This window comes from Phyllobates terribilis, unplaced genomic scaffold (assembly GCF_046119375.1).
Source record: "Phyllobates terribilis strain yellow unplaced genomic scaffold, ASM4611937v1 Scaffold_5__5_contigs__length_657084704, whole genome shotgun sequence".
NCBI classification, from domain to species: Eukaryota; Metazoa; Chordata; class Amphibia; order Anura; family Dendrobatidae; genus Phyllobates; species Phyllobates terribilis.
Window position 1 is genome coordinate 299,802,209 of NW_027362765.1, and position 18,188 is coordinate 299,820,396.

Sequence of the window (18,188 nt, forward strand, 5' to 3'; positions counted from 1 at the left end):
TGCTTTAGATCATTGTCCTGTTGTGTAATCGAGTTTCAGCCAGGCTTTATGTTTTTGATAAAATAGCTAAAAATTTGACTCCAGAAATCTTTGGTTTACAGAGATGTTTATGGTCAACTCAATGACTGCAAGGTGCCCAGATCCTAGATAGTTTGTATGAGGTATTTGGGTCCCAACTGATTTCTATGGGGTTCAGATTCAAGTTCGGGTAAAATTCTGGTACCCGAACCAAACTTTGGACTAATGTTCGGTCGAACCCGAACTCCCATGCATCCACTCATCCCTACTTATAAGACTTGCCAGATTGATGGACTGCAACAATTGCCTTGATGCTGCTGACCAGAAAGCTGCCCAAACTTCTGCATTTATATACAGTACAGACCAAAAGTTTGGACACACCTTCTCATTTAAAGAAATTTCTGTATTTTCATGACTATGAAAATTGTACATTCACACTGAAGGCATCAAAACTATGAATTACCACATGTGGAATTATATACCGTATATTCCGGCGTATAAGACGACTTTTGAAGACTGAAAAATCTTCTGTCTAGTCTGGGGTCGTCTTATACGCCGGTAATGCTTTTGAACTTTCAGAAATTGACATGCGGGGATACTCTGGGGGTGTTAATAAGCTGCCCTGGCCGTATCCCTGCCATGTGGGAGTTAATATAAGGTGGAGGGAGTTAAAATACGGCGGCGGTAGGTCCAGACAGTCAGCGCTTCTGTGCTGAAACTGACACATCGCTGCGTATTCCCAGCTCCGGACACAGCGCAGGGCTTCTGTGCCGACAGCTTTCACTTGTCACAGAAGCGCTGCGCTGTGTCCGGAGCAGGGAAGTTCGCATCGCTTCTGTGACAATATATGAAAAGCCGGCAATTCAGCAGCGGCATAAGCCGGCACCCGACAATTTAGAATAGAAAGAATAGAGAATCACACATAGATTAGATAGAAACATGTCAGTCACATATATATGAAGTACAGTGACAGTATTGCTTACTGTACTTGTCATTTAGTGTAAAGGATTTATTAAAACAAATATTAGTGTTTTCATGCACCGTCTCTTTAAAAAAGCCGGCCGGCAATTCAGCATCTGTACCCGACAATTTATAACAGACAGAATAGAGCTTCACACATAGATTAGATAGATAGAAACATGTCAGTCACATATATAAGAAGTACAGTGACAGTGTTGATTACTGTACTTGTCATCTAGTGTTAAAATAACGGATTTATTTAAAAAAAAATTGGCGTGGGGTTCTCCTTAATTTTAGTCTCTAGCGGAGGTTAAGCAGACGGCTGGGGCAGATGTTTGAAGCCTGGGAAGGGGGTAATACCCACAGAGCTCCCCAGGCTACTAATATCAGCCCCCAGCTGAATACCTAGCCTTTACTAGCTATTAAAATGGGGGATCCCAAAAAAATGACGTGGGGTCCCCCCTATTTTAATAGCTAGCAAAGGCTAGGCAGACAGCTGGAGGCTGATATTAATAGCCCAGGAAGGGAGCCATGAATATTGGCCCCCTCCCAGGCTAGAAACACCAGCCGTCAGCCGCCCCAGAAATGGCGCATCCATAGGATGCGCCAATTCTGGCACTTAGCCTCGCTCTTCCCACTGCCCTGTAGCGGTGGCAGAGGGGTAATAGGGCTGGGGTTGATGTCAGCTTATAATGCCAGCTGACATCAAGCCCAGGTTAGTAATGGAGAGGCGTCTATAAGACGCCCCCATTACTAACCCCATAGTCAAAGTTAAAAGAAAACACAAACACCCAGAATAAAGTCCTTTAATTGAAATAAACACACAATTCTTTATTGTTCTAAATTAAACCATACTTACCATCACGCCCATTCCAGCTGAAGCCAACGATCTCCTGCAATAAAAGAAAAATAATAAAGCAACCTCATCCTTACCTCTCCATGGTTCCCAGGACGGGTCCAGCTCTGCTACATCAAGATGACAAGCGGGACCGCAGCAGAACGCTGCCATCCAGCCTGTCATCCCGCAGACACTGAGAAGCGCAGGCATGCTTGCGCTCCTCAGTGTCTCGCTGTGACGGCATCCAGATGAGCCGACAATGAACTCAGCTCACCTCCTGGACGTCCGTCACTGACAGCGTGGGAAACTTCTACTGCGCATGCGGTGAGCAGGAGAATTTTCCCACGCTGTCAGTGACGTGCATGAGGTGAGCCGAGTTCATTGGACATGATCTCGGCTCATCTGGATGCTGTCACAGTCAGACACTGAGGAGCACAAGCATGCCTGCGCTTCTCAGTGTCTGCGGGATGACAGGCTGGATGGCAGCGTTCTGCTGCGGTGCAGCCTGTCATCTCGATGTAGCAGAGCTGGACCGGTCCTGGGAACCATGGAGAGGTAAGGATGAGGTTGGTTTATTATTTTTCTTTTATTGCAGGAGATCGTTGGCTTCAGCTGGAATGGGCGTGATGGTAAGTATGGTTTAATTTAGAACATTAAAAAATTGTGTGTTTATTTCAATTAAAGGACTTTTTTCTGGGTGTTGTGTTTTTTTTAATTACTTTACTAGAAATTCATGGCGGTCATGTCTAATATTGGCGTGACCCCATGAATTTCAGGCTTAGGGCCAGCTGATAATGCCAAGCTGGCCCTAACCCCTTTATTACCCAGTGAGCCACCGCACCAGGGCCCTGGATGAGTTGGGTACAGCGCCAGAAGATGGCGCTTCTATGAACGCGCCATTTTCTGGGGTGGCTGCGGACTGCAATTTGTAGCGGGGGGGGGGGGGGGGACCCAGAAAGCTTGGGCCTCCCTGCGCTGCAGATTCCAGCCCCCAGCTGCCTAGTTGTACCTGGCTGGACACAAAAATAGGGCGAAGCCCCACGTCTTTTTTTTTTAATTATTTCATGAAATAATTAAAAAAAAAAGGGCTTCCCTATATTGTTGTGTCCGGCCAGGTACAAATAGGCAGCTGGTGGTTGGGGGCAGCCCGTTCCTGCCTGCTGTACCTGGCTGGACACAAAAATATGGCGAAGCCCACGTCAACATTTTTGGGAAAAATTAATTACAAAATTAATAATAATTTAGGGACTGCATCTTTATTAACCCCTCAATTGTCATTTAGTGTTAAAATAAAGGATTTTTTAAAAAGAAAATTGGCGTGGGATCCCCCATCATTATAGTCTCTAGCGGAGGTTAAGCAGACGGCTGGGGCAGATCTTTGAAGTCTGGGAAGGGGGTAATACCCACGGAGCTTCCCAGGCTACTAATATCAGCCCCCAGCTGAATACCTAGCCTTTACTAGCTATTAGAATGGGGGACCCCCCCAAAAAATGACGTGGGGTCCCCCCTATTTTAATATGTTTATGAGTGACAGTTTTCCTGCTATATACCTGCATGTCATAAGAATTTAAATTAAAAAAGGACCATGTTAAATTCAAATCTGTTTTTTTTTAATTTTTACCGGTGTTTGGTATGCGTTGGAAAAGGGGTAGTCTTATACGGTGAATATATCCTAAACTCTATATTTTAACAGGAAAGTAGGGGGGTCGTCTTATACACCAGGTCGTCTTATACGCCGGAATATACGGTACTTAACAAAAAAGTGTGAAACAACTGAAATTATGTCTTATATTCTAGGTTCTTCAAAGTAGCCACCTTTTGCTTTGATGACTGCTTTGCACACTCTTAGCATTCTCTTGATGAGCTTCAAGAGGTAGTCACCGGAAATGGTCTTCCAACAATCTTGAAGGAGTTCCCAGAGATGCTTAGCACTTGTTGGCCCTTTTGCCTTCACTCTGCGGTCCAGCTCACCACAAACCATCTCGATTGGGTTCAGGTCTGGTGACTGTGGAGGCCAGGACATCTGGCGTAGCACCCCATCACTCTCCTCCTTGGTCAAATAGCCCTTACACAGCCTGGAGGTGTGTTTGGGGTCATTGTCCTGTTGAAAAATAAATGATAGTCCAACTAAACGCAAACCGGATGGAATAGCATGCCGCTGAAAGATGCTGTGGTAGCCATGCTGGTTCAGTATGCCTTCAATTTTGAATAAATTCCCAACAGTGTCACCAGCAAAGCACCCCCACACCATCACACCTCCTCCTCCATGCTTCACGGTGGGAACCAGGCATGTAGAGTCCATCCGTTCACCTTTTCTGCGTCGCACAAAGACACGGTGGTTGGAACCAAAGATCTCAAATTTGGACTCATCAGACCAAAGCACAGATTTCCACTGGTCTAATGTCCATTCCTTGTGTTCTTTAGCCCAAACAAGTCTCTTCTGCTTGTTGCCTGTCCTTAGCAGTGGTTTCCTAGCAGCTATTTTACCATGAAGGCCTGCTGCACAAAGTCTCCTCTTAACAGTTGTTGAAGAGATGTGTCTGCTGCTAGAACTCTGTGTGGCATTGAACTGGTCTCTAATCTGAGCTGCTGTTAACCTGCGATTTCTGAGGCTGGTGACTCGGATAAACTTATCCTCAGAAGCAGAGATGACTCTTGGTCTTCCTTTCCTGGGGTGGCCCTCATGTGAGCCAGTTTCTTCGTAGCGTTTGATGGTTTTTGCAACTGCACTTGGGGACACTTTCAAAGTTTTCTCAATTTTTCACACTGACTGACCTTCATTTCTTAAAGTAATGATGGGCACTCGTTTTTCTTTACTTAGAATTTGTATTATGGCAAGAAAAAAGCAGCCAACAGTCTATTCAGTAGGACTATCAGCTGTGTATCCACCAGACTTCTGCACAACATAACTGATGGTCCCAACCCCATTTATAAGGCAAGAAATCCCTCTTATTAAACCTGACAGGGCACACCTGTGAAGTGAAAACCACTTCCGGTGACTACCTCTTGAAGCTCATCAAGAGAATGCCAAGAGTGTGCAAAGCAGTCATCAAAGCAAAAGGTGGCTACTTTGAAGAACCTAGAATATAAGACATATTTTCAGTTGTTTCCCACTTTTTTGCTAAGTATATAATTCCACATGTGTTAATTCATAGTTTTGATGCCTTCAGTGTGAATGTACAATTTTCATAGTCATGAAAATACAGAAAAATCTTTAAATGAGGTGTGTCCAAACTTTTGGTCTGTACTGTAGGTGGTCACAATTACTGATGAACAATAAATCAAAGGTATTTGATTAAACAGCCTATTGTTGCTATTTACCCTTTTAACTCCTGTGGAGGTAGTAAGGGTACACTTAATTTTTCGGTAAATAGTGACACATTGTAATTTGCCATGTATTGTGAATCTGAAGTTGTATTTACCTAATTTTAAGACCTTCTGAGGACCAGATTAATTTTTTTATTATGTCATAATATATAAAACCTTAAGATTTAAAGAGGGTGGACTTTGTTTTTCCTCGTGATTATACACAGAAATTTGAAATAAAAAATTTCATACTGCTCCTCTTTCATCCCTGAGCTTCTTCTAGAAGTGCATCTCGATGTGGGTCACGTAATCCTTTGACGTGCAGGCACTACCTCCTGTATGTTACGTCCGATCCAACCCTCATCTGGGCACAGGATTCGAACAGAATGAGGAGAGCAGTCAATTCGGCCCTGAGGGGGGCAGAGCTGCCTTTAAATGCGTGACAGTGTGTCTGAACAGGCAAGCTCATTGCCCTCTGCACTGAACCTGCCAATGCTTTGGAATGCTGGTCCATTCAATTGACAAGTGTAGCAATGTGCTTGTCATTAGAAAGTATATAGCAGCACTTGTCAATCGAAGAAGCTGGCACTTATGTTCCAAAGCATTGACAGGACAATGAAGTCCATCATCTGAGCTTGCCAATGCTTTCTAGGTGACTGACCCCATCAATTGACATGTGCTGTGATGAGCTTTCTAGTGACAAGAACATCACAGAGCTTGTCATTTGAGGAGGTCAGCGCTTCAATGCAATGGCAGGATCTGTGAAGACTGATCACAGCTTGTTCTCACATATGCTATCAATCAATTAAAAGGCAGCTGTGCCCCCATGAGGACCATAGTAACATGCTCTTCACATTTAGTCCAAATCCTGTGCTCAAAAGAGGGGTGAATCGGAAGTAAGTCAGGAAGCAGTGCCTGCATGTCAAAAACTGATTACGTAACACACACAGAGATGTGCTCATAGAAGTGCAGGTATTGACAGTATATTAGAAAAGTGGTTATCATGAAAAATTAGGCCATATGAAAGGGGGTCAAATAGTGGTGGGAAACCCCTTTCAAGACAATAATTCAACCAATTTTTATTGCCTCAATGTATCTACAATTTAGCAACTGTAATGCAGCGGCTTGCGGCATTACTGTAATGGTCCAGGGTGTGTTCTGGCAGACCATGTACCTCTCCCTCAGAAGGACTGATCACATGACTGTGACATCATTACAGGTCCTGTGTGCACTGAAGGACTGATCACATGACTGTGACATCATTACAGGTCCTGGGTGCACTGAAGAATACATAAATCCTGGTGCTTTTGAAACAGTGTGAAAGGCGTGAGGCCTGTTCCCTCTGTGTGGGACACCATTAGCCTGGAGAGGCTTAGGGAGGCCTAGAGAGGCCTGGTGAAGCCTGGAGAGTCCTGAAAGGCAGAGGCTGGATTCCTGTGTGTGTAAGAGATCCCAGTAGCCTTGCAAGGTACGAGGGCTGGAGACCCCCATCTGGGAAGAAGTAAAGCCACAGCTGTGGCAGAACAAATCTGATGGAAACCGCTAGACCCGGCAAAGGTAAAGCACTGCATTATATGGACGTTGATATAAGTGACTTTGCTGAAGGCTGTAACTGGAGCCAAGTGGACCTGTCTGCCACTTGAAAGGCTCTTGGATGTTATGTGTGTAAACATGCCGGTGAGCCACTGAGACGGACTATGTTATAAGCAGTTATGAAGTGTAATAAACTGCTGGATTTCATGTTACTGGAAAACGCTGCATGTGTGCTTTAATTGACCCAGTGAATCAAGTGTCCTCCAGAATGATGACTAGCGCTGCCTTACACAACGTTGCAGACATGCTTGAATAAAAACTTTCTCCCGTTTTGTGTTTACAACTTCAGTTCAGTCGTCTAGGTCTCAAAGTGACGGAGTAGAAAAAAAAAAAACAAAACCTGTGAAATCTTATTCGTAGTCATACTCTCATTAATCTGTCCCCTACATCTTAAATATTTATACTGTGATGTTAAGAAATCTAGTGACAACGAAGATCATAACTGACCTGATGATATGAGGGGCTGGTGGTCCTTCATGAGGACATCCTTGTACAGGTCCTTGTGTTCCTCAATGTACTCCCACTCCTCCATGGAGAAATAGACTGTGACATCCTGACACCTTATAGGAACCTGACACATAATAATGCTGTCATTTTCCAGACTCATTATTCCCTAGTATTATAGTACAATGTCCCAATATTCCCAGCAGCGCTCACCTCTCTGGTCAGCAGCTCAATGATCTTGTTGGTGAGGTCTAACATCTGCTGATCATTTTTTATCCCCTGTACCAGTGACCGAGATGACCTTCTCATGGGGCTCTGGGTCCGACTCCATTTTCTACACTCGACTGTTGTCTTCTTCTCAGGAACATAATCCTAGGAATTCAAAATAATAACAGATTTGTAGAACGCTGTCTGTTGTAGACTCACTAAGTGGTCAAAAACTTTGATATATTTCAACCAGTTTCATTACTGACTATATTGTGGTTGTTTTTTTTTTATTACTTAAGGACCAGGACTTTCCATAGTATTAGAAATATAGCACAAAAGGCTAAGAAATCTCTCACCTCTCTGGTGAGGTCATGTGTCATTAATGACAGAATCCCTCACTTCTCTGGTCCTGTTCCAAAAGTGATAAACAGGAATGGCATATGAGGGTATAGCTGTAGGATGCCACCTTCATGATTGAAGAGGGTTCAGCGAATTATGAAAATGAAGCAGCCTGGATCATTTCCGCTTGCACATTGGTTTGCTCTGCAGGAAACAACATCGCTACCCATTTAGTTAAATCTGCTGCTCAGTGGTTGCAGTCCACTTAGATGGGAGTGGGGCTGTGCAGGAGCAAATGTAGAAGTAATAGCCATGCTCCAGAGAGCCATTCAAAAGCCAATAAGGCTAGTACTATAAGGCACATGCTTTTCAAAGGCTCCGTTAAGTAGAAGAGTTTTATACATGCTTCTTGCTCAGTAAAAAGTTACTTTAAAGGGGTTAGCTAAAACTTTTAATATTTGTGTGTATGGGGCTAAGAACTAACAGGCAAGTAGTTGCTGCCTGTTCTGCAAGTGGATCCCCCAGTTTCATTTCACCTCTTGTCAACAAAGCATCTCTTTCTCTTCCAATCTGTTCTGTCGACAGGGCATCACTGCAGATGTCCTGCTGATTGACAGCAGGCTCCCCAAAGTTTGACAGTCGGATCCCCGATGCCTATCAGAAAGACATTGGGAGTGGTGTCTCATCAACAGAGCAGAGCGGAAGAGAAGACACTGCTCTGTCAATGTGATGTCAACGGAGCAGGGAAATCACCAGCAGGAGAGTTTGTGACTTATTGAGCCAGCAGAAATCGTCGCTAGCAGGACGTTTAGCAGCTACCTGCCTGCTAGTTCTTAGCAAGAATAATAAAAGTTCTGGATAACTCCTTTAATAAGAGTCATTGTAACTGTTAAAGGGACTCTACAGGAAATAAAAAAATAAATAAATACCTTATTATTTATATACATTTATCCGATTTAGGGGCTATTTAGTAGATACGGTAAAAGGTCTTCTGAGTTCCATTTTTCAGTTCCTTTCAATACTCAAATAACCTCCTCAGAGAGAGAGGATTTACAGAAAAACAGAATTCATAGAATACAGATCTGATATATAACAAAAGCAAATGGAAGTAGAAGAACCATAGTGACTAGAAGGCTACGTTCCCACGAGGAGTATTTGGTGAGCTCTTCATGTTGTAGATTCCTGCACCTATTATGTAAAGTGTGTCATGCCTTAACAGCTTCCCGACCGCCCACTGTACATAAACGTCTGCGCTGCTTGGGCTCTGTGCAGCGCCGACGTTTATGAACGGTCGGTGGTCCCGCAGCCCTCAGGACCCCCAGGGTCCTGCAAGTGCTCCGGTTGCGGTTCAGAGCGACAGCTCTGACAGGGGACATCATCGGGACCTGATTGGATCAAGTCCCAATGATGTTAACCCTTTGCTATCTTGTATATGCCGCGATCTATAGTGATCGCGGCATTTAGAAGATAGTGAAAGGAGAGGGGGTCGTCCACTTACCTCTCCGACGGCCCCCTGATGTCTTCCAGCCAGAGGTCACATGACTGCCTCCGGATCTGCCATATATGGTGTCCTGCTAGGCTCAGCCTGCAGCTGAGTCCAGCAGGAGACAGACAGTGTGAAACTGTCAGCAAAGTTCTCATGCAATGCAATACATGTCTATTGCACTGCATGAGAACAGTGATTAGAAAAATAAAAATTAATGTCCCATACAGGACTAAGTAAAAATGTAAAAAAAAAGTCTAAAAAATGTTTTCAAACTGTTAAAAAAAAATAAATCACAAAATAAATAAAAATAAATAAAATATTAAACCAATAAATCCGTATATTTATGCAAAAACAAAAAAAGTACACATATTTGGTATCGCCGCGTCCGAAACAACCCGATCTATAAAACTGTCACACTAATTAACTCCTTTTGTGCACACTGTAATAAAAATAAATAAAAAAAGGAGCAAAAAAACTATGCTTTTTCATATCGCCAAACAAAAAGTGGAAAAAAATGCGATCAAAAAGCAAAATGGAAATAAAAATGGTACAGCTGAAAACGTCATCTTGTTCCGCAAAAAAAAAGCTGCCATACAGCTCCATCAGCCGAAAAATAAAAAAGTTATAGCTCTCAGAATAAAGCGATGCAAAAAAAAATTTTTTTCTATAAAATTGTTTTATTGTGTAAAAGCGCCAAAACATAAAAAAAAATATACAGTAAGTGTAGTATCGCTGTAAACGTACTGACCCGAAGAATAACGCTGCCTTATCACTTTTACCACACGCAGAACGGCATAAAAAAAATAAAAAAAACAATTCCTGAATTGTTGGTTTTTGTTAATTTTACCTCCCAAAAAACGGAATAGAAAGTGATCAAAAAATGTCACGTACCCAAAAATGGTACCAATAAAAATGTCAACTCATCCCGCAAAAAACAAGCCATCACATGACTCTGTCGGCAGAAATATGGAAAAATTATAGCTCTCAAAATATGGCGATGCAAAAACTAGATTTTGCAAAAAAAAAAAAAAAGAGTCTCTTAGTGTGTGACAGCTGTCAGTCATAAAAACCCGATATAAATCTGGTATCTCTGTAATCGCACCGACCCGAAGAATAAAGTAATCTCATCACTTATACCGCACGAGGAACGGCGTAAAAAATAAATAAAACCAATTCTTCACCTGCTACTGATTTGTTTATTATGTCTCCTAAAGATCGCAGTAAGGCTCTGCTCACATTTATCCTGCGCTCTGCGCTGAACACTTGCACCAGATTTTCCGTGTAAATCTCTGAAATACGTGATTCAGACGGAACCCATGACGGAAGATTCCCTGTAATGAGGCAGATATAGGCCACTGTGGACGCCATCTGGCCTGTGATCCCACGGTGTCAGTTTTTTTAGGCGTGCATAAAAGTGCGGTTGGCCACAGTTTTGTGCACTTCTGAATAAAAGGACACCGCTAAACAGAGGCCAGACGGAGTCCAGAGTAACTCTGCTGCCTCATTACAGTGAATGGATCCCGCAGGGGTTTCATCTGAATTACATCACTTAGAAATTTAGATGGAAACCCCGATGTAAGTGCTCAGCCTAGAGCGCTGGATAAATGTTACGTAAAATGTTCCCAATAAAAGCTTCAACTCAGTCCTCAAAAAAAGCTAGTCCCCACTCAGGTCCATCATCTGTTAAAAATATAAGGGACTTCCAAGTTACTGGTAGCAGAAAGGCTCTGGAAAAGCGAAATGGCCCTTGTCCCCCAAAAGAAATTCAGAAAATTTTGTGCTCCCAAATCCAAATGCCTATTCTATAATAATTTGTTCTCCAATTGTCAAATAGCGCTCCGTCCCCCCCAGATCTCGCCGTATGGCTGAGCGGTACGATACAGCCACATATGGGGTATTGCCACTTTTAGAAGAAATTGTGTGACATTTCGGCATCATTTTTACCCATAGTCCTGTGTGAAAATGTAAAATCTGAGGGTAAAACATTTTTTTTGTGGTAAAAATATAATTATGTTTTCTTCACTGCCCAATGGTATAAATTTAAAAATTAAAAAATACTCACTACTTCCCTAGATGAATTCCTTGAAAGGTGTAGTTTACAAAATGGGGTCACTTGTAGGGGTTTCTGCTGTTTCGGCATGTCAGCGACTCTTCAAATGTGACATGGTGTCTGCAATCTATCCCCGCTCCTTTCTCTTCCGAACCCTGCCGTACACCAAAGCAGTGGTTTTCCCCCACATATGGGGTATCGGTGTATTCAGGAGAAATTGCACAACAAATTTCATGGTGCAATTTCTCCTGTTACCCTTATGATAATGCAAAATTAGGGGATGAAAAACATTTTTTGTGGGAAAAATGTGAAAATTTTATTTTTATGGCTTAATATTCTAAACTTCTGTGAAGCACCTGGGGGTGCAAGGTGCTCACCACACATCTAGATAAGTTCCCTAAGGGGTCTAGTTTCCAAAATGGTGTCACTTGTGGGGGGTTCCACTGTTTAGGCACATCAGGAGCTCTCCAAACGCAACATGGCGTCTGCTAATTATTCAAACAAATTTTACATTCAAAAAGTCTAATGGCGCTCCTTCCCTTCCAAGCCCTGCCGTGCGCCCAAACAGTGGTTTTCCCTCACATATGGGGTATCAGCGCGCTAATGAGAAATTGCACTACAAATTGTGTATTCCATTTTTTCTTGTTACCCCTGTGAAAATAAAAAAATTGAGTCTAAAGTAACATTTTTGTGAAAAAAAGTTAAATGTTCATTTTTTTCTTCCACATTCCAAAAATTCCTGTGAAGCACCTGATGGGTTAATAAACTTCTTGAATGTGGTTTTGAGCACATTGGGGGGAGCAGTTTTTAGAATGGTGTCACTTTTGGCTATTTTCTGTCATAAAGGCCCCTCAAAGTCACTTCAAATAAGATGTGGTCCTTAAAAAAAATGTTTTTGTAAATTTTGTTGGAAAAATTAGAAATTGCTGGTCAACTTTTAACCCTTATAGCTTCCTAACAAAAAAAAAATGTTGGTTCCAAAATTGTGCTGATGTAAAGTAGACATGTGGGAAATGTTATTTAGTAACTATTTTGTGTGATATATCGCTCTGATTTAAGGGCATGAAAATTCAAAATTTGAAAATTGCAAAATTTCCGATTTTTTCACAAATAAACTCAAGTGATATCGAAGAAATTTTACCACTATCATGAAGTACAATATGTCACGAAAAAAACAATCTCAGAATCAGGGGAATCCGTTGAAGCGTTCCAGAGTAATTACTTCATAAAGTGACAGTGGTCAGAATTGAAAAAATACGTGAGGTCACATGACTACCCACTGTCACCTGGGATCAGTGCAGTATGATTGCAGTCACTTCGAACCTTTCTTCTTAGACTGGTACAAAAAATATATTGGGTGGAAATGGGTTAATATAACTAGATGAAAGTGAGGTCATGTGACCTATTTCCACTTGTCTGGCTTTGTCCCTGCACTATTACAGGGCTGAACAAGAGCGTCCATCTCCCCTGTCACTGCCACAAAAAAAACACGGGACCCCATTCTGTAGAGGTGGGACCTGGGGATAGACCATAAATGTTCGCCCTGTGACCCCTTATAGATAAGTGAAGTATTGCCCTGAAGCCCTCACCTCTCCGGTCAGCAGGTAGATGATCTCCAAGGTGAGGCTGAGGATGGCGTCTGTGACATTGCCTTTGGCCATGGCTACTGTATGATGGGCATAATACTGCAGAACAGTAGAAAAGGTTAGGTTATAGAGGAAGGGGCATTATTACAGTATAAGGGGTTAGGTTATAGAGGAAGGGGTATTAGTACATCCTCACTCTCCTTCGCTATCCCCAAACCCCAGCACCCTCTAACCAAATCATCTTCTCTCCTTCCCTCCTACCTCCCCACCTAACCTCATCTACAGACCTGCTCCTCAACCTCAGATCGATCCTACTAAAACATAACACAAGCCGGACACGCTCCTTCTCCCACCTGCTCTCCCTCTCTCTGCTTCTCCTCACTGCTGGCGACATATCTCCCAATCCTGGACCCCCACAGCTTGCACCTTCCACCAATTCCCCCACCTATCACATCAAACCAACTGCAAACTACCACAACCTCTCTTAGGCAAAACCGGTCCCCCTGACGCCCACCCCGCTGCTCCCTCTCTCTGGAGCACTGTGGAATGCACGCTCTGTTGGCAACAAGCTCCATTTAGTCCACGACCTCTTTACCTCTCGTCATCTCTCCTTCCTGGGCATCACATCACAGAGACATGGCCAACACCCTCTGACACTGCCTCCCCTGCTGCGCTGTGTTACGGCGGCCTCCACTTCACCCACACTCCTCGCCCTGGAAACAGACATGGTGGAGGAGTGGGTCTTCTCCTCTCTAACAACTGCACCTTTAGCCCTACTCCTCCTCTTCCCTCCCTTATTCTCCATTCTTTTGAAGTCCTCTCTGTCCGCATTTACTCTCCCTCCAACCTCCAAGTGGCTGTCATATACTGACCCCCGGGCCCGATCACTACCTTTAATTCCCACAATCATCATGGGCGATTTCAACATCCCCACTGACACTCGCCAGTCAGCAGCATCCAAACTCTTGTCGCTTACTTCATCTTTTGGACTTACTCAGTGGTCCTCCTCAGCCAGCCACACAGACTGACACACACTAGACCTTATCTTCACCCGACTCTGCTCCCTATCTAACCTCACAACTTCCCCCCTACCCCTATCTGACCACCATCTACTCACATTCTCATCCCTGTCCTACTCACCTGTCACCCATGTCCGGCAACTAGCACACCACCGCAGAAACCTTGCACATCTAGACACTCGCACACTCTCTGACTCTGTTCTACCACTGACATCCATATCCTCACTCCATGACACAGACAGCGCCACTGCTTTCTACAATACCACTCTCGTATCAGCTACTGACTCGGTCGCCCCTCTTGTACATGGCAGAGGGTGACGAGTCAACAGGTAACCCTGGCACAACAAGCTCACTAAACAGCTTCGACAAGCGTCCAGGGTTGCGGAGCGGCGTTGGAAGAAAACACATACTCAAGATGACTTCACTGCATTCAAACAAGCAACACTCGCATTCAAATCAGCACTCACCTCTGCTAAACAGGCCTACTTCACAACCCTCATATCCTCCCTATCCTACAACCCCAAACAGCTATTCAACACTTTTAACTCTCTCCTCCGCACTCCACTGCCCCCTCCGACCTCCGTCATCTCTGCTGAGGAGTTTGCCACACACTTCAAAAACAAGATTGACCAAACACGGCAAATCTTTACTGTCCGACCATCACAACCCCTTTGTTTTCCACACCATTTCCCTACCCCCATAACCTCCCTTCCCAACATCACAGAAAGAGACCTTACTCATCTCCTCTCCAAATCACACCTCACCACATGTGCACTTGACCCCCATCCCACCTCCTCCCCAACCTCACCCCCACACTCATCCCATCCCTAACCCATCTCTTCAACCTATTACTATCTTCTGGTACTTTCCCCGCTGCCTTCAAACATGCCACAATCACGCCCATCCTCAAAAAGCCATCCCTCGACCCAACCGCCTTGTCCAGCTATCGCCCCATATCGCTGCTCCCATTTGCCTCCAAACTTCTTGAGCAACACGTTCACACTGAACTTTCCTCCCACTTTTCATCTAACTCTCTCTTCCACAACCGACAATCCGGCTTCCGCCCCCACCATTCCACCGAAACTGCCCTTACCAAAATCACCAATGACTTACTTACAGCCAAAGCTAACAGACAATTCTCTGTACTCCTTCTTCTTGACCTGTCCTCTGCTTTCGATACAGTTGACCACTGCCTCCTACTACAGATCCTCTCTTCCTTTGGCGTCAAAGACCTTGCCCTATCCTGAATCTCCTCATACCTTTCTAACAGCACATTTAGCATCTCCCACTCCCTCACCCCGCCCCCTCTCTGTTGGAGTCCCTCAAGGCTCTGTCTTAGGATCCCTACTCTTCTCAATCTATACCCTTGGCCTGGGACAGCTCAAAAAATCTCATGGCTTCCAGTACCATCTGTACACTGACACCCAGATCTACCTCTCTGGCCTAGATGTCACCTCTCTGCTGTCCGGAATCCCAGCATGTCTAGCAGCCATATCCTCCTTCTTCTTCTCCCGCTACCTCAAGCTCAATGTGGACAAAACTGAACTCATTATCTTTCCCCCATCTCGCATATCTTTCCCACCTGATCTTTGTATCACAATAAATTACATTACTCTTTTCCCTGTACCGACAATCCGCTGCCTCGGAGTAACCCTTGACTCAGCCCTGTCCTTCAAACCCCACATCCAAGCTCTCACCACCTCCTCTCGCCTCCAGCTCAAAAATATTTCCAGAATCCGTCCTTTCCTCAACCCTCAATCTACTAAACTGCTTGTGCATGCCCTCATCATCTCCCGCCTCGACTATTGCAGCATCCTCCTCTGTGGCCTACCTGCTAACACTCTCGCACCCCTCCAGTCCATCCTCAACTCTGCTGCACGACTTGTTCATCTCTCGCTTCGCTACTCCTCTGCCACCCCCCTTTGCAAATCCCTTCACTGGCTCCCATTTCCCCAGCGTATCCAGTTGAAACTACTAGCACTGACCTACAAAGCCATCCATAACCTCTCTCCTCCGTACATCTCTGAACTAATCTCCAGATATATTCCCTCACGTAACCTCCGGTCCTCCCAAGACCTTCTTCTCTCCTCTACACTTATTCGTTCCTCACGCAATCGCCTCCAAGATTTCTCCCGAATATCCCCCGTCCTATGGAACTCTGTGCCTCAACACGTCCGATTATCCACCACACCTGGATCCTTCAGACGGAACCTGAAAACCCATCTCTTCAAAACAAGCCTACAGCCTGCCATGACCTTGCTTGCTGCCACCCCCAACCCCTCAACCTACTGTCTCCGCCCCATTCCTGTAGAATGTAAGCCCGCAAGGGCAGGGTCCTCTTCCCTCCGTACCGTTCTATCATTGTTAGTTTGTTTACTGTAAGTGATATCTGTATTTGGTATGTAACCCCTTCTTATGTACAGCACCATGGAATCAATGGCGCTATATAAAATAATAATAATAATAAAAATTAGTACAGTAGAAGAGGATAGGTTATAGAGGAAGGGGCATTATTACAGTAGAAGAGGTTGGGTTATAGAGGAAGGGGCATTAGCTTCAGTTATAGAGGAAGGGGCATTATTACAGTAGGAGGGGTTAAGTTGTAAAGGAAGGGGCATTATTACAGTAGAAGGGTTTAGGTTATACAGGGACATCATTACAGTAGAAGAGCTTGGGTTATAGAGAAAGGGCATTAGTACAGTAGAAGAGGATAGGTTATAGAGGAAGGGGCATTATTACAGAAGAAGAGGTTGGGTTATAGAGGAAGGGGCATTATTACAGTAGAAGAGGATAGGTTATAGAGGAAGGGCATTAGTGCAGTAGAAGAGGATAGGTTATAGAGGAAGGGGCATTATTACAGTAGAAGAGGTTGGGTTATAGAGGAAGGGGCATTATTACAGTAGAAGAGGTTGGGTTATAGAGGAAGGGGCATTATTACAGTAGAAGAGGTTGGGTTATAGAGGAAGGGGCATTATTACAGTAGAAGGGGTTGGGTTATAGAGGAAGGGGCATTAGTACAGTAGAAGGGGTTGGGTTATAGAGGAAGGGGCATTATTACAGTAGAAAAAGTTGGGTTATAGAGGAAGGGGCATTATTACAGTAGAAGAGGAAAGGTTATAGAGGAAGGGGCATTAGTACAGTAGAAGAGGATAGGTTATAGAGGAAGGGGCATTAGTACAATATAAGAGGTTGGGTTATAGAGGACAGGGTATTATTACAGTAGAAGAGGTTGGGTTATAGAGGAAGGGGCATTAGTACAGTAGAAGAGGATAGGTTATAGAGGAAGGGGCATTATTACAGTAGAAGAGATTGGGTTATAGAGGAAGGGGCATTATTACAGTAGAAGAGATTGGGTTATAGAGGAAGGGGCATTAGCACAGTAGAAGGGGTTGGGTTATAGAGGAAGGGGCATTATTACAGTACAAAAAGTTGGGTTATAGAGGAAGGTGCATTATTACAGTAGAAGAGGAAAGGTTATAGAGGAAGGGGCATTAGTACAGTAGAAGAGGATAGGTTATAGAGGAAGGGGCATTAGTACAGTAGAAGGGGTTGGGTTATAGAGGAAAGGGTATTAGTACAGTAGAAGAGGATAGGTTATAGAGGAAGGGGCATTAATTAGGGTAGAGAGGAAGGGGCACTGCCATCCCAGTTACAACTAGGTCACATGACTAACCTGATCACGTGAGTCACCTCAGGGCCGGACAGCTCTGAGGAAACCGCTCAGTTCACTTTGGGCAGTCATAATGTCCCTCTAACCACAGTGCCAAGAGGTAACCAGAAGTGATTGCTCCCTTAGCAACACACGGCATTCATAGTTATGGGATAAGCGGAAGTAATGGCGAAACACCACGCCCACACAGCCCTGAACGTCTTCCTGATCATGTGACCATGACGAGCCAATCACAAAGCAGCAGTCACAACCACAAGAGGAAGCACGTTCAGGCAGCAGTGTCGTCAGAGCAGCCGCTGTCAGTCTGCGCAGCCGCCATCTTCTGGTGGACTAGCTATGACAGGAGACAATAGAGACGGCGGACGGACCGGCACTGAGGGCCTCTGCTCCTTACTATGTGAAAGGCATAAAGGCCGAATGTGTGTCCCTACCTAAATAAATGCGTCATGGTCATATACTTCACAGAGAGGGATGGTGTTCAGGCGCCCTTGTATCTGCTAGGCCTGATCATTGTTTCATATACGCTGTTTTAACGTGAGACGGTTTTAGGGGTTTGTGATTATTCCTGGTGAGATTTCTAGTGGTCTGGAGAGGGGAAGGGGTTAATAACAGCGTCCCTGGTGTATTAGGGGTAGTCTCACGTTTGGAAATGATAGGGGCTAACTTCCCGAT

The 18,188-nt window shown here is 44.4% G+C and overlaps 1 protein-coding gene across 1 annotated transcript in view; it reads right to left on the reverse strand.

Annotated features, from left to right (window-relative positions):
• Positions 1-17,739, reverse strand: part of LOC141273067 (oocyte zinc finger protein XlCOF7.1-like) — a 41,073-nt gene extending 23,334 nt beyond the window's left edge. The window contains exons 1-4 of the mRNA XM_073684417.1: positions 17,520-17,739; positions 12,831-12,926; positions 7,373-7,531; positions 7,163-7,286 (exon numbers count right to left, since the gene is read on the reverse strand). Coding sequence (XP_073540518.1) covers positions 7,163-7,286; positions 7,373-7,531; positions 12,831-12,902 — 355 coding nt within the window. The 5' untranslated portion in view covers positions 12,903-12,926; positions 17,520-17,739. The remainder of the gene's footprint in view (positions 1-7,162; positions 7,287-7,372; positions 7,532-12,830; positions 12,927-17,519) is intronic.
• Between the last annotated feature and the right edge of the window lie 449 nt (positions 17,740-18,188).